The sequence below is a fragment of the Thermobia domestica genome, chromosome 10, assembly GCF_964235325.1.
Source record: "Thermobia domestica chromosome 10, izTheDome1.hap1.1, whole genome shotgun sequence".
Taxonomy (NCBI): domain Eukaryota; kingdom Metazoa; phylum Arthropoda; class Insecta; order Zygentoma; family Lepismatidae; genus Thermobia; species Thermobia domestica.
Window position 1 is genome coordinate 234,648,562 of NC_137463.1, and position 25,324 is coordinate 234,673,885.

Consider the following 25,324-nt stretch of genomic DNA (forward strand, 5'->3'; position numbering starts at 1 on the left):
CCATTACTCTGGAAAGAGAAAAGATAGGAAAGTGAAACAAATGACATTTTGTAGTTTAACTATCAGTGCATTAATGATAAACAGTTCAGAATGTTTGAAGTACTATTGGCAAAGTAGTGGGCTTGGAGGTTACTTTCTGAATCACTCATGAATATTGGGCTTAAAAGCAATTGAATTTTGGAACATACAGCCATTATTATTTCTGTACGGAATTAATCACAAACAATTGATCAAACTTGACTGTACAACATGCCATTTTTTGTGTGCGCTGTACTGTTGTTCTTTAGTGTTAGGTATTACGTATGGCGTCCGTTTCGAATCAATCTTTCGAAGAGGAGTGTAATTTTGTTTGGTAACTCTTGCTATATTCGGTTTCGCATTTCACAATATTTGCAGATCTGGAGGACAAAAATTCTTATTTGTAATATTCAGGAAAAGACTTGGAAGAATTTCGTTAGATTCTTGTACGCATTTACAGAATATGTATTATTTGTCATCATTTGTTAAAAGCTTATTAAATTACAATAACAATTTCCAGAACATATTCTCGCAAATTAATAAAGTTAACAAAAAGAATTAAAAAAGAGTCGATCAATTTGATGATGTTGTTGTATCTGAAAAGAAATCTTACATAACAGTTGCTTTTTTAAAAGTGAATTTCTATTGAGGTAAAATGATTTCAAATTAAAGGGCGAAAACATACCATTTCAATGAAGAATGGTAACGTTTTCTCTCCTTTGTTATGGAAATTGAATGTGTTCGTTGTGCAACGCTTATATTGCTCTGATAAATACAAGCGGTTGGGAAAGGCATGACTCGTCTCTACAAAAAATTAAATATAACTGTGACACTTCCGTCTTTAATGTAATGTTTTTCGATTAAAATAATTGTATGTCATGTTTGAAATTGTGAGGTTTCTGTTCCAATTTTCAGAATCTCATACGATGAACAGATGAACGACAATTAGTTTGTCTTTTATAGCTTTTTTTTTTTGTCTCTTTCTTTCCCTTAAGTGGTTCAAGTATAAACAAGAAGAGTAGTTCAAGTATATAAAAAATTTATTTCTTACACATTTTATTTACAATATAATAGAAAATGATAATATTTTCTGTAGTACAATCTGAAGCAATTCGAAGCTCTCATAAGCGTGCGCCAATTTTCTTCTTTCTTTTCTTTTGAAAATAACTGTATAACAAAAGGTAATAATAAAATTTAGAGGACATAACGGCTTAGAATGTAGGGAATACTATACTAGTTTTCCGATTGCGAAAAAAATAATCGTACTTGTTCTTTTTAGAAAAATGTCTTTATTCTAAGTAAATTCTGCAGTTGTTTAACGTTTAACCTCAAACAAATGTTTAACAGCTCGTACCGTGTATTTCCCATTTTTTGCTCTAAACAGAAACTAGTGAAGTATTTTTCGAAAAATTGAGATTAAAAGCTTCCCCCTTTCATTGTACGTACTGCCTCACACCCGTTCGCTACAAAAGGGTACGTACAAGCAAGGCCGAATTAACCCATCTGGAGACCAGGGGCTAGAAAAAAAAATATATGTGACCCCTGCTGACTTCGTCTAATACATTTCTGTGAAAGTACAGTAGGAAAGTTAAGAGAATGCACGTACTTCTACATCAACCATGTCAATCACTGCCTGGGTTAGTATACCTAATGGAACTTCCCAAATGTATTAAAAAAAAAAAAAAAAAAAAAAAATTACCCTGTTATATAAATATAATAAACAAATGAGTACCTCAAAAATATATTCTTCTAGCTTCGTCCTAGCGAAGTCCTCTATCACATCCTAGAGCCTGTCTATTCCGCCTGTGCTCTCGGAAACTATGCAAACTATACTTCGGCCCACCCCCACCACCCTCTGACGGATGAAACCCTCCCTTTGCGTAGGGAAAAGAAGTGAATGACCTCAGCTGTGTTGCCAATTTGTCATTGAGTCGTTTGGTCTCGACGAGTGACGATTGTAGTCTACTTAGAGTGGCTAACAAGACAGAGCACAGCGAAGTCCGTGAAATAATTCATTGTGGCAACACTTGAAAGATCTCATTCGCAGCAACTTGTTCGTCCTCTTTCGAGGGAGGGACGGCAAAACACACATCGATAGTAGCGCCAGGAGGGACACACTTGAAATACAACGGCTCCAGAAGTGAAGAAAACTGGTTACCTTATGTTCAATTGATAACAAAGTAAGAGCGGAAATGTGTTCTTGTTCCATTGTAGCACGTAATCTGTTCTTGATGAGGGCTAGTTCGGAGAATCCTCTCTCAGCTTCACAATTCGTGATCATAGTGGAAGCCCGGATCTACAGCCCCCCCTTAATCCGGCCCTGCATACAAGACTGGCACAACAATGAAATTAATGACAAAAATTTTAAACAAAATTGAGAAATGTTTTAAATTGATTGTACCTCGGGGGCTTGTCTTAAACTAAGATCACACTATGAAAGTTCGAATGAATTCTGTACATCACGTACAATTTTATTTATTTATTTAATAAAACGAAGGACGAAAATAGTGTGGTAAGAGTTTTAGGCATGTTTTTTTCAGCTGAGATGTACAACATAATAGCGTTATGACGTTTGATATATGTTGTATTTCTCAACTGAAACTTTTACATTTTATTTTATTTCCTGTGTCTCTATGTTCTCCAAATTTTGATATTGCCTTTTGTTATTTTTTAAGATGTAAATTGGCTGAAATTTTATTGCAAGTGAGCCTTAAGAACAGAGAGATAGGCTTCATGTACCTGTCGACTTTTTCATGAACCTAATATCACAAAAACAGAAAAATCTTTTTATTTCCTGTTATATGAGTGAAATGAAAATCTTTTATTTCACGTTCGGACTTCATGTCTTCACTAATAATACTACTCAGGTACTAGGAAATAGTAACCTGTTCTCATTCATCCCCTCGCACTTCTATATTCGATGTAGGCTGCTTCGTTTCAATCAAAATTGACTTTGGCTTTCTAATGTTTATTTTCATTCCTATTTTTCGCAAGAAAATAAATGAACGGGTGAGATTAAGAAGGGAAAGATTCCACATAACGAAACTTTTGGGAAACTGAAAAAAAACTTCATAGTAACCAAACAAATAGTCACAGGAAGAAACGTACTATTGGAAAGTTGCTCCTTATAACCTTAAGTAACATATACGCAAAAGTGTTTTACCATTATATTCTTATTAGAGTTATTATATGAGTTTAAAAACGGTGGGATCTTTCCCTTTTTAATCTCAAGAGACTTAGATGTCGAAAAAAGTAAAGAAAAGCGTATTTATGAGCTTAAAACTGTTCCTTACTTATTGTTAAACCAACAAAAATAATGAAAATTAAACATTATTCACACATGTTATAAAATACATGAGATATTGGTTTGTGCCTTTGTACATTGTTTCTATTACTACTCACTGTCCTCACTCTCATGCTCATGAGTAGGCCACTCTAAAAGTTTATTGTAAAACACTCTGGTTTGTTCCGGCACATAGTGAACCACTTTGGCTACATCCTCGAGTTTCTTCCTTTTTATGGGAACGATTCCAATTATATGCCTTTTCAACAGGAGGGTCTGCTTCACCACCTTTGTACAGTTTAAAAACTTCAGTTTGTAGCCCGTCTATAAAAGTGTGAGCTGTAACATATCCCCTTTTTGCTGCTGTGAATGTTAAATGTTTGTAGGTACTGATTTTAAAAGGCTGTTTGGTTCGAACATTAGCACAAGTCTTCTTGAAAAATGTCGGCCACCATCCTTTGAAGTTCAGAATTTGTTCGTTTGAAACGGATTTCACCTGAAACAAAGGCTGCTTGGTTTTTGCAGTGCTAATCATATCGTTGTATTGATCAGGGGAATAAATCCTATCGTGGCGTTTCATGGCTCTCTTAATAACACCAAAGTTCCGGTCGCAGGGGAGAAAACTGTGTCCTCTAATGAGGAAAAATACATGTACTTCATTAAATCGCCTAATAATAGTAAGAAATAGGAACAATCTCACCAAAGTGTGATTGCGGTTTTGCCTGGGACATGAGTCACTGAACACGTATAGAGTTTTTACTTGAGGGTCAACACTGTTGTTTATATAGTCCTACAATAAAGAACACACCTCGTTTGCTCCTTTCTTTGCAACTCCTTCATGATAGGTGTAAATGGTAGCTTCTTCATTTCCTAAACTATGAACACAAAACACGTAATGTCATAACTTCCTTAAATAGAACATTTCCTGAACAGGTATGCACGGCAAAGGAAGATTTTGCATAAAATCAAATCAGATTCCATGTACGTCATTTCTATTAGAGCATAGTTCAGTTACTTCTTCCATTTTCTTGAAAAACTTGCTCTTCTTTTATGAACCATCAATTCAGCTAAAGCGACCCGTTTAGCGTTGTCATTCAATGTCGATGCTGATATTTTTGTATTTAGGTCCTCACACGTTGAACACACGTCAACTTGCGGCCTACCGAATCGGTACCCATAATTTTCCTTGTAATAAGTTAAAAAGTACTCATATTTTATCATGTCTTTTAGTTCTGGATGCTTTTCCAGAAGCATTTTATGCTTCTTTGTGCATGTCAGCCCAGCCTCTAAATATGTAACAGGGTTTGAAGAATAGTGGGAGGTTTTTTTTTGGGGTAAGACTCGATGTGTTCCTTTAGCACTATTAAAACATCATTAGGAAATTTCTTACGGTTATCGTGTTTTCCTCTCATGAACATACTGGAGTGCCTACCGAGTAGGGTAAATTGACACTACCACAACGGGCCTTAACTCGGCAATATTAACCGATCATATTTTCTATAAAAAGCAATTACAACACTCGTACTAATGGAGTTAGATATAATATGAACTAGAGGAACTGCATATGTGAAGCATCTAACTGACAACACGGACCTTTCCTAGGAAATAACCGAAAACTGGCCTCAATTTGAACAAATTCCGTTCCATAGCAAAACAATAGGAACTTCACATACCTAGGCACTCCAGTATGTTCTTATTTAGCTCCATGGCTGAGAATAAGAAGGGAAAGGTTCCTGGAATGTTTCCTTTCTTAACCTCAGTCAAATTTTTCACGTGCTCCTATGTCATAATGATGAAAGGAATCTTTCCGTTTTTCATGTCAAAATATGCGTCTTAATTAAAGGAACAAAATGGCTAATTCAACTCATTTTGACAAAAAAGTGGAATCTTTCCCTTCTTAATCTCACCGATTCAAATATATTTTGCGGAATAGTGCTTAACTACAAGATTTGCTTAAGAAACAAAGTGAAATGAATAACACATGATTAAAACAATACTAGTAAATGAATGATTAAAACACTCGTACTGTCTAGTTCTTCTGTTCTGTTACTGTAATTAACGCTGAACACGTGATTGTAAAGAGGAAAGCTGCGAAAATTATGGGATGAAAATAAATGTTAGTAAGACAAAAGGAAATTTGATTGAAATGAAGCAATCTATCCGAATATAGAAGCGGGAGTAGAAACTAAAAGAGGTTATTAGTTTCCGGAATCTGTGCAGTAATATTAGTAAAGATATGAACTGCGAACGTGAAATTAAAGCAAGGATGGAAATGGCAAAAAATGCTTTTAGGAGAGGAGAAAAGTATAATAATGTAGGCCTTCGAATAATCATCATCCGTCGTTTTGCTCATTTCTGAGCGTCGTGACCCTATTAACTTCGTTAGTTACACGTCTGATGTACTATCGCCATTTTCTACGATCTTCAGATTTCTTTAAGATACTGAAGAGGCAAGCCAATTGTATGTTTTTTGTTCTATCCACCTATAAGAGGTTCTTCCCTGACTACAATTTTGCCTTCAATGATTGTTTTATAGATATTATCTCCATCTCGTCTTGCAATATGCCGCAAGAGTTAGAAAATCCTTCTGGGGACTCGGAAAGAGAGACTCTCAGATATCTTGAATTCCTCAGTGATAGATAGGATAGATAGATAGTTCTTACTGTCGGCCAAAGTATACGTAGCATTCTGCGCCAATTCCTCTTCATTTCATACGCAACAGTTCACTTTTGATCAGATGTCTTTATGGTCCAAGTTTCACATCCGTACAAGACGACAAGGGAACACTAGTGTTTCGACCAGACGAATCTTGGTGTTTATGATTGCTCGGTTCTTCTAGATCAGGCATGTGCAAGTTGGAACAGGATGTAGGCCAGTTACAGAGGATTTACTAGCGTCGAGGGCCGCACGAGACAATGTATAACGTTTTCACAAAAACTAAAATAGGATAGCCGTATTCAATGGAAAAACTCATTCGCCGTACATTAATATCACAGGAACACAAAAATAGTAACCAAAGTATTTTACTAGAGGGAAAAATCTAGTACTTACGTTCTTACTTTTGACGATGTTCGAAGCATAAAGATCAGGGGAAATGGTGAAGCTGTTGAGAAACGTTGGTTTTTGTGTTGTTTTCTTATCGTTGTTAGGTCGCGAGAGATAAGACTCACAAATGCGGTCGAGAGTTGGAAAAAATTTCAATTTAGTTTGAGAGATCACGCAAGAAATACATTTTAAATACCGAGTCAGGCGGGCCAGATGAAAGGGTTCAGTGGACCGGAGCAGGCGCGGGGGCCGGGTGTTGCACATGGCTGTTCTAGATCTTAGTTTTGCATGATCCTTTTTCCGATCTCTCTCTCTGTACTTCCTGTGTCACTGTCTGTTGACAACATTAATAATAATAATAATAATAATAATAATAATAATAATAATAATAATAATAATAATAATAATAATAATAATAATAATAATAATAATAATAATGTAACCTACATCATCATCATGAAATGAAAATCGATGAGAGGTTTTCGAAATGTAGGAATGGAGAAGCGTGGAGAAAATGTGCTGTGTCAAACTGAAAACCAGTGAGGAAGCATCACGAATAGTAGGAGAGAAACAGCAACATTAAATGCAGTAAAGAAGAAAAAACTAATTGGGATATTGTCTGAATAGAACCGTATTTTGGGGGACATGATTAAAGGTAAGGCGAGAGGAGAAAAGAGGTGGGGGCGAGAGACGCTACAATTCATGTACGATATTAAAACTAGTAATTCCTACGACAAAACTGAAAAGTTAGGTGAGGACTATGATAAACTTATCACGTTCAAATCGTTCCAAACCGGCTTCCTTTCTACTCAATCAGAAAATTTACCCTAACCGCATTCATAAATAAACTTTCCAAACAAGCCATACACGTGGTGTCAACGAGACGCGTTGTTACCATCGCTAAACTTATATTAAAAATGAATACATTTTGCTAACATGTATCAAAAATATTAATAATACCAGTAACATGAAAATCACTAAAACAGTCCTTTTAATGTAATCCAACATTTTGAATATGAAGATCGATCGTTTTCTGCACAAAAGGGTAAAAAATTGCAACATCGCATTCTTTTTCTACAGATCAATAGGAAGACTAGACTTAATTAGAAGAACTTTTGAAATATTCCTCTCATGTAACAAAGAAACATGTAGTTTACCTCAACGGTGTTCTACTTCCTTTGAAGCCGCCTGCAAATGATTTAGCCGTCCTGATATTACATGGAAGCTTCCCAGTCTGAGGGAAGTACATGCCAGCAATGGCAGAATACCAATAATGATGATGCATGGTTATAAAGAACAGCTACTTTATATTACAAAGACGAAATCGACTTTGCCTGATGATCCCATAGAGACATGATAGTTTCGTTCTACATGATGTTACATTATTTGGCATTAATAGAAGAGCTGGTGAACATCGTACTACCATAATGCAAAATGCGCTCTTTATTTCTCCCATCTTAATATATGATCACTTGTTTCAGTGGCTACTTTCTCTCGGAGATTCTGAATTTTCGAAATCCAACGAAGGAAAGTGCATGGGAAGGTCGGATGACATTTGGTGCCCATTCCACAGGTTTCTTCTTTCAGCTTTTAGGATATGTGAGTAATCAGAAAACAATATACTCAATAATTTGAAATCGGACATTTTATATTGGGATAGTTTGCACTTCATCAGTGGTCATTCTATGAATATATGAAAAGGATTGATTTTTTTCTCCGAAATTTTCTTCTTAAAAATTTGCTTCGGCGCAGGATTTTCCCCTCAAACCAGCAAAAGCATCATTGCTGACTTTTTTTTTTTTTTTTTTTTTTAATTACGGTGCTTTCTTCCTTTCCAGAGTGATTTGCAGCCTTCACTATTGCCTATAACAAACATTCCTTTCTAATATGTATTTTAATTCTGCTGAAAATAGTTCATTTAACGAAATTCATAATGACATGTTCCGCAACACTACTTGAAACTTTTGATAAATAGCGTGGTTAAAAGCTTATAAGTTAAGCCTGAACTCGTCACAACATGCACATTGATTCAGAATAATTAGGACTGAAAGGAGAATTAAATTATTGCTTATATTTGAACTAGCGCACTATATAATGTTAACATGTAACTAGACAGTGATTTTCTTTCTCATAGGTTCGCTCATCGTATAGACCACAAGTGAAAAGAAGACAATGGAAACCGGAAGATATGATTAAAGCTGTGAATGCTGTTCGAAGTAAGGAACTACCTTGCAAAACCGCTGCTAGAATTTACAATGTTCCCCATAAAACACTTGTGAGCAGATTACAGAGCAATTCACCGTATTCGATGAAATTAGGCAGATCCCCTGTCTTTAGTGACGAACTGGAACAAGAGCTTTGTGATGTGATTGTTAATATGCAGAACCATATGTTGTATGTGACTGTAAGTAATGTGAAAAGAATTGCATATGAATTTGCGGAAATTAATGGAGTGAAACACCCTTTTGCAAATAGCAAGAAAATGGCTGGAAGGAAATGGTACGTGGATTTTCAGTCAAGACATCCTGAGTTCCATCGAGACCCTCACAGGATGATTGGTCCAAGGAGTAGGAAAGATACTGGTGCTCCTGTCCATGTGTTTTTTAAGAAGTACAAGCAACTCTTAAACAAACATTCTTTTTTATCACAACAGATCTTCAATGTTGATAAGCTTTTCATAAATTTAATTGAACAGAGAAAGGTAAGTATGTCCGAAAGCCTTAATGAAGCTTCGTCGAATAGGGAAGCATACGTTCCGTTTATTTCTGCAATGAGTGCTTCTGGAGTTTACGTTCCGCCAGTATTTGTTTTTCCAAATGCCAAAATACAGACGGAATTTTTGAAAAATAGTCCTGAAGATTACGTTGGCTATGTGAGTTCTAATAAAACTAATTGTTCGGATGTTCTTCTTGTGTGGTTGGAACACTTCTCGAAATTCGTTACAGCTGCTGGTCATAAAGAAGTGTTGCTCTTGTTAGACAGCCAAAAGAACCATGTTTCACTGAAATCATGGAATTTCTGCCAAAAGAATAACATAATCCTATGTTCTTTTGTGCCATATCTCTCGAAATTCTTGCAGCCGCTACAAATAACTTTTTTCGCGAAAGTGAAACAGTGTAACAGTAGTTTACTTGAAATTTGGTTAAAAGAAAATCCTGGTAAAGAAGTTAGTGTGGGCGTTGTTGCGGAACTTTTCCACAAATCTTTTCAGAAGTGTGCAACTCTAAAAAATGCATATATTGGGTTTCGGGAAAGTGGAATATATCCATATTCTCCAGGTGTTGTGTTGAAGAGATTTCAAGAAAATTGTGTGAGCAAAGAACAAAGTACTGAAGAGGAACATAAGGAAGATAGAAATTTAAGACCCGGGAGACGGAAAAGATATGCTGAAAGTAGCATCTCATCTTCTTCTGAGGGTGAAATGGAAAGTAATTGATTGTAATCAAACAAAGAATCACTAGAATGTGTGTTGCCATCGTGGTTCTTATAATAAAATATGTGAAAACGATGACGTTGTAAGTTCTATTTGTTAGAATATAAAAATTTTTATCGGTGTTAAATTACAATGTCTTCCCGATTCGACAATACAACAACGCAATACGACCTCCATAAGAATGGAAAAAGTACATCCAGCTTAAAGAGTGCATTTTTCCCCTGTAATGTGTTTTGTTAGTGACTTTGTAATGTGTTTCCCAGTTTGGATACTATGTTATATGTCTGTAATGAAATTAACATCTTTCTAGAAAAAATATTTATATTCAAAATGGGCATCCATTCTAAAATTCTGGTCACAATTAGGAGGTGTACTCTTATAAGCTGCGCCATGTTTATTCAAAACGGTTTCACAATTTTGTTTATGAATAAAAAACTGAAATACTGAGCTAATACAAAATGAGAATGATATAAGTAAAATTACCTGTATAGTTTTTTTTTTTTTTAAGTGTCATCTATAAAAAAAAATAGCTTTATGGGGAACGGACTGAGTGTGGTGATATGGTTATTATAGATTGTTAAGACCAGGGAGCGATTCTCTGATAGGATAGTAAGTTTCTGAGGGACGGATGTTGAGGATACGTACATGCAAAATGTGCTGTTGTCCTGGGTTGTGGAACACATTGATGGGTAATTTATGTGTTGGAAGAATATCGGTGATTGTAGGTGCGAATGAGTAATGATTTTAACAACATAGAAGAGTGGACAATAGATACGTTCAATGGTGTAAGTGAAGTAGGAAGAACTGCAAGTATAGACATTATGGGAAGCATGTGTTATATTTGTGACGGAATCTTGGAAAGTCAACTAGAATTGATTATAGGATAGGTAGCAGTGTTTGTGGTATTTCTTCGGTATAAGTGCAGGATGTTTGAAGGAACCTTCGTGCTGAAAGTAAGAAGAAGGATAGGAAGCTTCGGTAAATGATTATATATCAAGTTGAGAAAATCTTCATGGTTTCATACGAGTGATGAATTTGGAATAAACAAGATACATTAGTTGTAGGAAATAGGAGCTGGGATAGTATGAATAAGTTCGAATATAGTCCGAAAGAGAATTTTATACTTGCAGTTTTTCGTCTTTCATTTTCAATGAGGCGTTTTGCCCGAGTGAATTGCATACAAGGAAAGTTGAGCGTTGAGAAGAGAATTGTGAGGTATAATAAAGAAACTAAATTTTACATCCCGTTCTGTAGTTTTATTTACTTTAATCCTAATATTTCGCTCACTTTTGCTTATGTGAGCTTCTTCAGAGATTTCTCTCTTCGAAACTTAAATCCAATGGGATTTCATATGTTGCTTTTTTTAATACCTCTTTCTCAATCTGGAAATAATTTCTCAAAGTCTGCACGAATTCCTAAAAGTTTTCATGATCATTTACAGAAAATGCATTTATAACTAATGCAAAAAGATAACAATTTATACACTCGCCATTGTAATTCATAGTAGCCGTTCCTGTAATTAATTCATTTCTTGCACTTACAAAAAATTGCTGAAAAAATGTGTTGTAATATGAAAACGTTTTGTGTACGTTTTCAGTTAATCTATTAAAGAATGTTTGTAGTGTTTACTAGGTTAATATCCAACTTGTGTCTAGTGATACTTGATTGAGATTTGATTCCAGTTCTCTAAATAATTTGCGTAAATAATATGAAAACTTTCTTGAGGTAGTTGTTGAATCAGATTTTGAACAGAAACATGGAATGTCCATGACATAGGTTAGAGAATGTTTAACATAGTGAATGTAGGTGCCTTTGAAGTGGTGTTTCACGCTGGTGGTAAGACTGATGTGTGTATCAGTCTCGAAGCGTTCACTCAACGTTGACATCCATATCAAGGAAGGTGACTGTGTGCACAAAGTTAATTTGAGTTCGCATTTTCAGTTATAATGTTAGAGTAAGAATGGTTCTAACACTGGTTGATTGTGGGTCCGTATTAGGGGAATATCGTCTGTAAATCGAAGCCAGATTGAAGCTTGAAGTTGACATGTTTGTTATTAAGAACAAATTGCTGACCTATTTCCTGAACATTTTCGAAATACATTATATCATACTTGCCGAACGCAAAAAAGCGCAGCGCTGCGCTTTGACCTTACCATCATCATTTCCCCTCCAGATAAGGGGCTCCAGCACAATGGTCCTGAATTACTCAGACTACCTGACATAAATCATTTAGCAATTTCCCAACTGCATTTACTACAAGGCTTTAAAGAAGGATCCTGCCAGTGGTTTCCTTGCTAAAATCCAATTTTACCTTTCCAACCATAGTCCATTAGAGGATATCCACTTGATCCCAGAACCGAACTTCAACTTCTGGGGAACAAGGTATGAGGAAGCTATCTCAATCGTTTAAAATAAAAGACAAATTCTGTCCAAAGCGTACACTATCTAATAAATAATATTGTAACAGTTTCAGCAATGTATATTTGCCTTTATCAGACACATTGTAAAATACAATTTCTGAGATATAGAAGCTGTAGTCTTAGAGGCTCCAGAAATTGTATTTTATGTGTCTGATGAAGGCAAAGATACTTTGCTGAAACTGTAAGATGTTATTTATTAAATAGTGTACGCTTTGGTCAGAATTTAGCTTTTTATTTTATCCAAGAAGTTCCAAAGCTAGAGTGAGTGGTACTCAAATCGTTATTTTGTACCTTACTCTGGAGACTTTCAAAAGCACTTAAATTCCTGCTACAAAAATCCACAAACTCAGTAAATCATCATCGTTTTCTTCGATTACGATCCATATCCAAGTCCACGTTTCATACATCAAAAACACACTGCTTTCTATCTTTTATTAGCGTCATCAACAAACCTTTACCACCTAATACCATCCTAGCATACACAGTTGTAAGTTTATTATAAACTAATTTTCCATCTACCCATAATCTCAACAACCTTGAAGAATTCCTAAACACCGAACACAAACTACATGTTTCCTAGTCCAATTATCTCAATTTGTTCTAACCATAAACAAGTTTACTTTTAGAAATAACCACAGCTTCGAATAAAATGCATTACTGTAGGCACTTGTGTCCCTCCCCCTTTTAATGTGACAGTTTATTCATGAGACGTCTGGAACGAGAAATATTCAGCTTATCACTACTTCAATCTTTTATCTAGTTTTCATTCATTTTATTATTTACGTAATAGCCCTTCCCGCTGGTCTAGTGGCTAGTGCATATGACATTAATTACGTGTGGTTCCGGGTTGAATTCGAAAATTAAAAAAATAAATAAAATCAAAAAATCAAAATGGCAGTCCCAAAAGTGTTGATATAATATCTGTCGATCAGTTTCATACAGTATTACATTCCCTGAAAAGGAGAACTTCCACATTTGTGTTTGGCAGGTTTTATAAACAATGTTCAAATTTCAACTTCCGTGGCTCCCCTGTGAAAAGAAATTCAGAAAAAAAACGTCTCGACTCACACTCATGGGCGAACTTATATTGAACGAACTTTAAAGAGTAAGAAAGATGAAATTTAATTTGGCCAACCAAGATCTCAGTTACGACAAGAGGATATTGAGATTCACAACTTACAAAGAGGGATGTTAGTGATCTGTGTATATGACCGTGATTGGTGGTTTGCAGAGGTTGTAGATATTAGTTGTGATTTAAATAAAATAGTCGTGAACTTTATACTACCACTTGGACGAACTGCTGGATATAGATTTCCAATTGCAAGACAGCAACACCACCACCAGTGTTCACGTCCAATTCGCGATGTTTTAAAGATTGTGCGTGCCTATTGGTTCAGCAGGAAGACTTCTCTCAATATCAAAGGAAGATACAATGCAGTTAAACACATTTTTAGTGCATTTAATTGCTAATTTCAGTTCTAAGTAGAGTGCACTGCACTTATATTTTGGAAGCTTTAATATGTTCGAAAGCTGTGTCTGTTAGTTATTTTTATGCAGAATTAAAAGTCCATGTTAAATAAGATTGAATTTTGATTTCATGAGACCATTGGGTTAGAGCGTGCTAAGGGAAACTGATTTAATTTATGACAAAATTTTCAATTATGTATAAATATTGTTCAACGCAAAAGTAGTTCTCCTTTTCGGGAGATATAGTACTGTATGGTACTGATGAACAGTCACAAAATCAAAATTCTGTGGATTTTCATTTTTGAATATATATATATATATATATATATATATATATATATATATATATATATATATATATATATATATATAACATATATATATAACATATATATATAACAACAGAAGGGTACAGCACGAGAACTTGGACATATATTTTCAAACAAATGATATCATTTTAATCAGTAAATTAGTATCTTTCAAATAAAACGAAAAGCAACGAAATATCTTGAACCGTTCTAGAGATAGAATATTTTAATATTTTACAAAATTCACACGTGAGAAATGACACTCGAGGCGCCATCCTCGACGACCTGTATCTCGGACCAAGATTTTTTTTCTTCTTTTTTTTTTTTGGGGGGGGGGGAGGGAGACAAAAAATGGGCTTCTTTCTTTGTTCTAAAGTTTAACATCTGTTAAATTCAATAACATCTGAGACTATCAAAATAAGATTTTTTTCTTTGCCTGCCTGAAGTGATCTGGACTATGCGTAAAAGTTATTTCTTACATTTCTTACAATTTTGTTTTTCATTTCTACAGCAGCCTGGGCTCTCTCCTCTCCTTCGAACTTATCGTAACATATATTTAAGCATAAGTACTTTATCATCGAACCCCTGAGGTATTATTAGCATTACTATATGTAACTAAAACTATTTTATTGTAAATGTCATTTAGACATGCAAGTGAATTTACATTTTTTTTTGCTTCCTATAGTTTGAAATACTAACAACAGCATTTTTTTCGACTGTTACTTTCACAATATGCATATGATATAAAGTGAATTGAGATAATCTCTCTTCCGTATTCAAGCATTTTGTATGATCATGAGTTACTGAACATTATTCTGGTTGGGGCAGTTTTGTATTAAAAAAAAAAAAAAAAAAAAAAAAAAAAAAAAAAAAAAAAAAAAAAACCGTAATGCGAATTCTACATAGTACTAGAAGAAATAGAATAGAAGAAACCATTTCTTTTAGGTAGAGCCAATTGTATTGGAAATAGACTAATCAGTAAAGTATTCGGCATATCCTGTCGTATAACTGATTTTTGAAATATAGTAACGTTATTACTGTACAGGATTAATCACAAGCAATTGACTGAACTTTACTGTACAACATACCGTTCTTGTGTGTCCTGTACTGTTGTTCTTTGCAATGTTATTTGTTGCATATGGCCTCCATTCCAAGTTTCTCTGAGCAACATTCGGTTTCGTATTTCATAATATTTGCATATCTTAATGGGAAAAATTCGTATTTTTAGTATCCCAAGAGAGTACTTTGGAAGGATTTTGTTAGATTCACATTTGAATTTGCAGAATATCTATTATCATGTCATAATTATCAAAAAGTTCATAAATTATAATAAATTCCACAACATATTGTCACAAATTCGATAAAGTGAAAAAGCATCGATTGACTTCATGGTATGATATAAAATATCATGTGTAACTAGTTGCTGAATTGTTGTCATGTGGTGAAACTAGTTCTTTAATATAATAATCGATGAAAATAAATGTATTTTATGTTGAATATTGTGAATTTTGTGTTCCAATTCCGTGTAATTGGACACGATGAACAGGTGAATGTCAAATTAGTTTGTCCTTTATAGGTTTTTTTTTTTTTTTTTGTTTCTTTTCACTTGAAAGATTGAAATGTAAATGAGACTTTATTTCTTACACATTTTATTTACAATATAATCGAAAATGATAACATAATATGTTTCAGTAGTGTAATGTAGAGTAATTCGCAATCTTGTAAGCTTTCACCAATTTTCTTTTTTCTTCATTTTTTTTTTCAAAATAATTGTATAATGAAAGATAAAAGCAAGATTTGGTGGACATAGTAGCGTAAAATATAGGAAATATTGTATTAGTTTCCCGGTTGCGAAAAAAAAAAAAAAAAAACTTTTTCATCCATTTCAGATTTTTTTTTTATTATAAATAAATATTGCACTTGCTTGACGTATAATCTCAAATGAACGCTCAACATATTCGCTCATTGTATTTTCTACAATTTGTTGTTCTAAATAATTTATATATATATATATATATATATACATATATATATATATATATATATAAAGAAAATTGATTAAGTCGAAACCCAAACTTTAATGACCCGTAACTTAGGAACTGAAGGTCTTCATAAGAAAGTACAGTACTTTCAATTTGAAACCACCCCTGAGGTACATATACTGTATGTGAGATTAAAAACACCTCCCACCCCATCCCGTCCTTCCCTTCTTAACCCTTCCTTCTGTGTACTCCCTGATATCTGTCCGCTATGTACAACTGGACAAGACTGCCGTAGCAACGGAAGAAATAGAGATGCAAGAGCTTGAATAAAACAGCTTTTTTCAACAACAACAACAACAAATTTTATTCAGTTGTTTTTGCCTGGGAAATTTTAGAGTTATTAGAATATTTCAGTTTTAGTGAAGAAATAAAAGTACGTTTCACTTTCCTTTTTTCCTTATAAAAAATGAAAAAGAAATAGAAATTACTGTTTTTTGAAGAAGAGCCATGATAAGATTTCTTAGCTTCGCTGCACAATCGTGGAACGATAAACTCTGTATACATCAACGTGTAGCAATAACTCTTCTGAAAATGCAATAAAAATTTCGAGACACAAAAATATTTAAAATTTATGAATAAACTAAACCTTATTGTTTATGAAAAATTAAAATCTGATTAATATTCATTGAGGCCGTTATCATTCGAAGGTGAGAAAGTTACAGACGCTACCCAAAATTTCCTGATTTCAAACATTTCAATGCGACATAATCATAAAGTAGGAATTCTATGAACAATGAAGTTTTATACGTGTTGAACTAATATCAAATAGAAAATAGCCGTTTTGATTTAATTTTGTATGTTGTACTTTAGTTAAAAAAAGAAAAAAAATTAGAAGCTCAAGAGTAAAATGTTTCCCAAACGAAGAACGAAAAGTAAGCGAAATTTTATACCTAAAGTAGTTTTGTATGTACTTTTTTTATGTTACGTTACTTTTCTTGCCTGTCGGTTTAAATTTAGGCAACCGGTAAAACACATATGACAAGATGTGGAACTTCCAGACACTAGGTAAGATGGTAAGGCAACCAACATGTCCTTGTTATGTGGTTGGTTGCATAACTTTCACTTGGTGGCAGCAATACAATGCTAATTTGAGAACCAGTGAAGATAGTCAGCCTTGGACTGAACAAAGCAGTCACATGTATTTAATGTACTAAACGCACTTTCTTAATTGTAGACTCCACTGCAAGGAAACATTAGTGGCACTTGAATAAGAAAATAACGAACAGACAAAAACTGAAAATTTCCGTCGTTTTTTCCCTTAAAAAATGCCGAAAGAAACACTATTCCAAAAAAAAATTTTTTTTTTCATTTCAAGAAACAAATGACAAACATTTTAAACAAAATTGAGAAGTGTTTCAAATTGAATGTATCTCGGTGGCTGGTTTTAAACTGAATGCACTGTATTTTATTTCACATGCATAAGAAGCGAGACAAAGATTTTAGTATGGAACGCAAAGTTTATATCAACTTCGGATGACTTCTGTACATTGCTTACGATATATATATATATATATATAGATAGATAGATATAGATATAGATATATAACAAATAAGGGACGAAAATAAAGTGTTGAAAAGTACGATATGATATACAATAACGTAATGGCGTTAAGTTACTCCGTTCTTAACTAAAAGTAATATGTCCAAAACTCTTACAACTCTGGCTTGTGTTATTTCTAGTGTGCTGTGTCGCTATGCTCTCTGAATTTTGATATTGGCCTTTGTTGTACATTATTTTAGAAAGTAAAGTGGCAGGAATTTTATTGTCAGTGAGTTCACGGGAATGTCAGATGACCTTTGACGATCATTACATAAGATCTTTCTTTTGATTTCTAGGATATATGGGAAATCAGAAAACATAGTCAATTTTCGAGACTGTATAGGCATTTTGTATTGGGCTAATTCTGCTCTTGTGTATCAGTGGTCATTGTATGAATATATTAGAATGAGATACGTTGCTATTTTCAGCAGAAATCTCAAGTTTGTGATCGTGTATGAGAAACTTGAGAGTCCAAGCATATTCGTAAAAACTGAACACTACTGCTATTTAAAATTAGTAACACGTTGTTGTTAATATTGGACTACTAATTTATTTGCGTTAGTGAAAACCATAAAACGTGTTTTCAGTATTTACCATCAGAATCACAGTCAAGTTAACAGCATATTTCAACCACTGCTCTTCGTTACTTGTCTTGTTTCCATGTATTATCGATCATTTAGTTGTCTTTACGTATCTCTTCTTCAATATTTTCTATTAGATCTTTAATAATACAATTTTTCCTTATATAATTTTGTAACCAGTTCGTTTCTGTTTGTAATAGTTTCCATATTGCTTCTCTTTCTCAAACTTTCGCTAACACATTGCTATATTAACATATACCTGTGAGTGCAAGATGCAGTTTATCAACAGTAGTCTCAGTGCTTGAACAATAAAGTTTTTCTCTCTTTTATTTGAAACTAGCATCAATTACCCGCTTCGCTGGGTTAAATTAGGAAAAAATTGTAATATGTTTCGATCGTCAGTCACTTTTTACTGTTACTAAGCGCTCCTTGATATTGATAATTTCGATGATTTTTATATATCCCCTTTCCTTCCCAGAATTTGCGGGGCTGAATTTGGATTTAAAGGCACCAGAAGTGACACTGTTCATCTCAGCGACCTCAAAAACTATAGATTCGACACTAATATCGGTCATTTTCGATCATTTGTTAATGTCCTTTAAATTACATAGTCAAAGTGATGTGACAAAAATCATCTCATGTTCGAACTTCATCTAGGTTGAAAATTTGATCGAGATCGATCCTGTGGTTCAAGAGTTATTAAGTTTTATTTATTTTTATATATCTCCCCCTCCTTCCCCTCCCCTGAGTTTTACCGTCAAAGTGAAATGATAGAAAGCATCTCAGGCCCGAACCTCATCTACGTTAAATATTTGATCGAGATTGATCGTTTGGTTCAAGAGTTGTTAAGTTTTACTTATTTTTCAACTCCTTCCTCCCCATCCCCTAAGTTGTATCGTCAAAGTGAATAGATAACTACCATCCCAGGCCCGAACCTCATCTATGTTGAAAATGTGATCAAGATCCGTCAAATGGTTCAAGAGTGAAGTCACAAAGACAGTCACTTTCATTTTTACTTTTTACATATATCTCCGCCTCCCCGTCCTCTACATTGCACCATCAAATTTAAACGATAAAAATTATCCAAAACCCGAACGTCATCTATGTTGAAAATTTGATCGAGATCGGTTTCTGTGGTTCAAGAGTTAAGTTTTATTTATGTTTATATATAAATCTCCACTTCTCCTCTCCCCTAGGTTCTACCGTCAAAGTGAAAATGTATTTTAAAAAAATTCCAGGGCAGAATCTGATCTATGTGGAAAATTTGATCGAGATCGGTCAGGTGGTTTAAGTGTGATGAAGTCACAAAGACAGTCACTATTATTTTTACTTTTTTTTTTTTTTTTTTTTTTTTACATATATCTACCCCGTCCCCTTTGTTGCACTGTAAAAGTGAAATGAAGAAAACATCCCAGACTCGAACCTTACCTATGTTGAAAGTTTGATCGATATCGGTCTGGTAGTTCAAGAGTTATTAAGTTTTATTCCTTTTCATATATTTCGCCTCCCCCTCCCCTAAGATCTACTGTCAAAATGAGGTGATAAAAAACTTCCCAGGTTCGAAATTCATATATGTTGAAAATTTGATTGAGATCGATTCGGTGGCTCAAGAGTTATTAATTCACGAACATAGCCCCGTCAAAGTGAAATGATAAAAATCATCCCAGTACCGAAACTCATCTACATTGAAAATTTGATCAAGATCGGTTGGGTGGTTCAAGAGTTATTATGCTTTATTTATTTTTTATAATTCCGCCTCTTCCCCCTCCCCTACGTTCTACCGTCAAAGTGAATAGCAAAAAACACTCCCAGGCCAGAACCGCATCTACATTAAATACTTGATCGAGATCGGTCCGGCGGTTCCAGATATTAAGAGTCACAAACATAGTCACTTTCAATTTTATAATATAGATTTCTTTCTTCGGAATTTGCTTGGGCGTGGGATTTTCCCCTCAAAATAGCAAAACCTTTATTGCAGACATTTGCTTTAGGTACATTCTTTCTTATTGAGAAGTTCATTCAGTAGAACTCGTAATGATTTAGTACGCAATATTCCAAGTAATGGTTAAAAGATTGGAAAAGGTAATGTTGCTAACAGGTGTAATGGTTAAAATATTTAAATTTACACCTAAACGCGTCACAACATGCACGCGTATTCAGAATAATTAGGACGGAAAATTGAATTAAATTCTCATTTATATTTTAATCATTGTAGTATATAATGGTAACATATGACTAGACAGTGATTTTCTTTCTCATAGGTTTGCTCAGCATACAAACCACAGGTGAAAAGAAGACAATGGAAACCGGAAGATATGATCAAAGCTGTGGACGCTGTTCGAAATAATGAACTACCTTGCAGGACTGCTGCTAGAATTTATAATGTTCCCCGTAAAACACTTGTGGGTAGATTACAGAGAAGTTCACCATATTCGATGAAATTAGGCAGATCTCCTGTTTTCAGTGACGAACTGGAACAAGAGCTTTGTGATGTGATTGTTAATATGCAGAACCATATGTTGTATGTGACTGTAAGTAATGTGAAAAGAATTGCGTATGAATTTGCGGAAATTAATGGAGTGAAACACCCTTTTGCAAAAAAGACAAAAATGGCTGGAAGGAGATGGTACGTGGATTTTCAATCAAGACACCCTGAATTCCATGAAGATACCCATAGGATGATTGGTCCAAGGAGTGGGAAAGATACTGGTGCTCCTGTCCATGTATTTTTCAAAAAATACAAGCAACTCCTAAACAAACATTCTTTTCTATCTCAACAGATCTTCAATGTTGATAAACTTTTCATAAATTTGGTTGAACAGAGAAAGGTAAGTATGTCCGAAAGCCTTAATGAAGCTTCGTCGAACAGGGAAGCATACGTTCCGTTTATTTCTGCAATGAGTGCTTCTGGAGTGTACGTTCCGCCAGTATTTGTTTTCCCAAATACCAAAATACAGACGGAATTCTTGAAAAATAGTCCTGAGGATTACGTTGGCTATGTCAGTTCTAATAAAACTAATTGTTCGGATGTTCTTCTTGTGTGGTTGGAACACTTCTCGAAATTCGTTACAGCTGCTGGTCATAAAGAAGTGTTGCTCTTGTTAGACAGCCAAAAGAACCATGTTTCACTGAAATCATGGAATTTCTGCCAAAAGAATAACATAATCCTATGTTCTTTTGCGCCATATCTCTCGAAATTCTTGCAACCGTTACAAATAACTTTTTTCGCGAAAGTGAAACAGTGTAACAGTAGTTTACTTGAAATTTGGTTAAAAGAAAATCCTGGTAAAGAAGTTAGTGTGGGCGTTGTTGCAGAGCTTTTCCACAAATCTTTTCAGAAGTGTGCAACTCTAAAAAATGCCTATATTGGGTTTCGGGAAAGTGGAATATATCCATACTCTCCAGGTGTTGTGTTGAAAAGATTCCAAGAAAGTTCAGTGAGCAAAGAACGTACTACTGAAGAGGAACATGAAGAAGATAAAAATTTGAGACCCGGAAGACGGAAAAGATATAGAGAAAGTAGCACCTCGTGTTCTTCTGAGAGTGAAATGGAAAGTAGTTGATTTTAATCAAACAAGGAGTCAATTGAATGAGTGTTGCCATCGTGATGAGTGTAATAAAATATGTGAAAACGATAACCTTGTAAGTTCTATTTGTTAGAATGCAAAAATTTTCATTAATGTTGAATTAGAATGTCGTCCGGATTCGATAACACAACAAAGCAATATGACCTACATAGAATGGAAAAAGTACATTCAGTTTAAAAAGTCCATTTTTTCCTGTAATATGTTTTATTAGTGAGTTTTTAATATGTTCTTTCAATGTGTTTACCAATTTGAATACTATATTATTTGTTCGTTAGGAAATTAATATATTTTATTAAACTATTCAAGCCGGTCATTCATTCTTACATTCTGGAGCAAATTAGGTGGATTAATATATGTGCTCTTATAAAATATTGCACCATGTTTATTCAAACTGTGATTTCACGATATATATAGAAGTACTTAACCAGAAAGTTGTTAAAACATTATTTCATTATAAGTACTTTCTTTAGATGCTTCATCTGATAGGATGTGAAGAAATAGGAGACAAGAAAAGATAACTAAAGAACATAAAATAATTATGCAGTGTCAAAGTTGGTGCTGTAAACGAATGCAATCGCGTAATACAAGGGTCGTTCAAGATTGACCGGGATTTTCTTACGTAAATAATCGATCATGATGAAACTTGCGGGTGACGTAATGTATTCCTTCTCGAGTAACTAGCACCCGGCATGACGTATTTGGCGCATGCGTAGTAGTTGCAGCGAACATGGCAGCAAGCAGTGTGTCTGTGGAGCAGCGGTGTGTAATCAAATTTCTTGTGAAGGAGAAAGTTAAACCAGTTGAGATTTTCAGAAGATTGCAAGCACAGTGTGGTGAACAAGTATCTTCTGGGACATGAAGGTTGTTATGCATGTAGATTTTCTGGACAAAGGAAGCACAATTAATGCCCAGTATTACTCCACATTGTTGAGTGATGCTGTACGAAAGTCCATTCGCAAAAAAAGACCTGGGATGTTGTCTGGAAATGTCATTCTTCTCCATGATAATGCCCGCCCTCACACTGCCAATGTGATAACAACTCTGGCCGAAATGCACTGGGAAGTTCTGCCGCATTCCCCTTGCAGTCCAGATTTAGCCCCCAGTGATTATCATTTGTTTGCAGCCCTTAAAGATCATCTGGAAGGGAAGAAATTCACGACAGATGAAGCACTGCGGAACGATGTCCTCCAGTGGCTACAACAACAACCAAGTTCTTTCTACGACAAAGGAATCAGGGAGCTGCCACAACGATGGCAACGGTGCCTCCACGCGCACGGAAAATACTTTGAGAAGCTGACGTAGTTTGATGCTTCTTGTGTTATCTGTTTTCTCAGAAGAAATAAAAGTCACGGTCAACCTTGAATGACCCTTGTAATTGTAGCGTTAAAAGTAGATAAGGTTTCTTGTGTAGGAGAATAAAATTATACGAGAAAAAAATGGGAAAAGTTGGTTGGCAAGACTTTTGAACCGAAAGAAGAACTGATAAGTGAGAAGAGAAATTTATTTATATATAATTATTTTTAATGAAATGAATAAAATAAGAAATAAAAATTCAATGTTGATAACAGAGGAATATTTATGAATAAAATCGAAATAGTCCTGTTATAAAATGGAAAGGTCTCATTATGTACGAGGGTGGTTCAATAATTATTGTCCCTGACCCATAAGCAGTATTATTTTTCCAAAAAGTCTCCTTTCATAGTACTGCACTTCTTCCACCTATGCTGTAAAGCCACTATGCCAGCTTCAAAGAAAGTCTCTGGTTGAGCCATGAGCCATTCCTCCACAGCTTCAATAACAGCTGAATTTGAGTGAAACTTCTTCCCCTTGAGGTACTCCTTCAACTTTGGGAATAAATGAAAGTCACTAGGGGGCGAGGTCGGGTGAGTAGGGAGGATGTTTCAACACATCAAAACCAGCAGCATGGATTGCGGCACCAGTAAGATGTTTTTTGTGGGCCGGAGCATTATCTTGGTGGAACAGCACTGTTCGCTTCAACATCCCGCGCCATTTTTCCTTGATTGCTTCGCTTAACTTAGGGATTAGGGATGCATAATAGGCCCCCGTGATAGTGTGTCCAACCTCCAGGTAGTGAATAAAGAGCACACCCTTCGCATCCCAAAAAATTGTGGCCATAACCTTGCGTGGGGGAGGCGAACTGCTGTGCCGCCACTCCATGCTCTGTCGTTTGCACTCGGGATCATAGTGATAGAGCCACGTCTCATCCACTGTCACAAATCTATCATAAAACTGTTTGAGGTCTGCCCCCATAACCTCCAAACCAGCCCTTGACCATCGAACTCTGTCTTTCTGATTTTCACGAGATAACATTTTGGGTACCCATCGCGCTGACACCTTTCTGAATCCCAAGTGTTCATGCACAATGGTTTCCACTGAGCCTACAGAGATGTACATGACGTCTGCTAACTGTTGCACCGTGATTCGTCTGTCTGCTATAATCGTATAATGCACAGCATCAATGTTTTCTGGGGTGCATGCTGTTGTTGCAGGACCAGCACCAGGGGCCTGTTGACAACTTTCCCTGCCGCAACGGAAGTCGCGGCACCAGTTCTTTACCACCTGGTAGGAAGGAGCCCCATCACCCAACACACTGATCATATCCTCATGAATCTCCTTTGGGCTTAACCCCTTTTTCTGGAGGTACTTGATGACAGCTCGTTGTTCGGTTTTCTCCATTTTTCAAGCTAGGTGCCACCTCTCACATCTGAAACGACAAGAAAGAATATTAAGGTGGATCACTAGGTGTTCTCGGTGCTAGGCTAAACGCTGCTTGAATAGCAGCATTGCCAGATAGTGTCGAGTGTTACTGATGCCAGATAATAAAGGGAGTACTCATGGAATTCTGCTTAGATACTTACTGGAGAAATTATTTTTCGACCCTTACCGCGATTCCTCTTCTCGAACTGCAACGATAGAATCTAGGAATTTTCTTATTGTGACTACTACAGTAAACGTACAAATTTGGCAACAACGCATTATGGCGTTCTGCGCAAGTTTCGTCTCAAAATCTATTTTCTTAAATGTAAATTAATATTTAAATAAAATATGAAACATAACACAAAAAACGGTCAACAATATTACTATTTCGTGATAAGATTGTTACCTTAAAATACTTTACACATACAAATAAATATTTCACGAAACGGAGCACTTCTAGTAAAATCTACCAGCAAATGCCATCTTGTGTGCTCATTGTAAAATGAATCAAATATGTTCTTTTATTTGTTACATTTTTCGGTATCAGGAGGAACAACCAAATGCATCAATGTCTTGAGCTGTAGCTGAAACAATACTCTATCTTAGAGTACAATATTTATAATATGTAACGTTTCATTGCGCAGTAGTAAAGGAAATGAGCTAAAATATGTACTGACTTCCGGGTGGTGATCCACCTTAATATAGCAGTTATGATTCTTAAATTTAGCATATAGGCATCTAAGACATTAGGCTACAAGATCCCCCATCACCCATTCCAGCTCAAGTATTTTAAATATGCCGGGGACAATAATTATTGAACCTCCCTCGTAAGTAACGATAGCTAATTCCTAATAATTAACAGTCGCTGCATGCCTACTTTTA

General features: G+C 35.1%; 1 protein-coding gene across 2 annotated transcripts in view; it reads left to right on the forward strand.

Moving 5' to 3' along the window:
• Nucleotides 1–23,028, forward strand: part of LOC145663095 (uncharacterized) — a 78,676-nt gene extending 55,648 nt beyond the window's left edge. The window contains exon 5 of one of the 2 annotated variants that reach the window (XM_081729367.1): nt 20,399–23,028. In XM_081729367.1, coding sequence (XP_081585493.1) covers nt 20,399–21,700 — 1,302 coding nt within the window. In that variant the 3' untranslated portion in view covers nt 21,701–23,028. Of the gene's footprint in view, nt 1–8,480; nt 11,214–20,398 lie in introns of those variants that run through there. The other variant, XM_081729366.1, reaches the window with a different exon arrangement.
• Nucleotides 23,029–25,324: the final 2,296 nt, after the last annotated feature.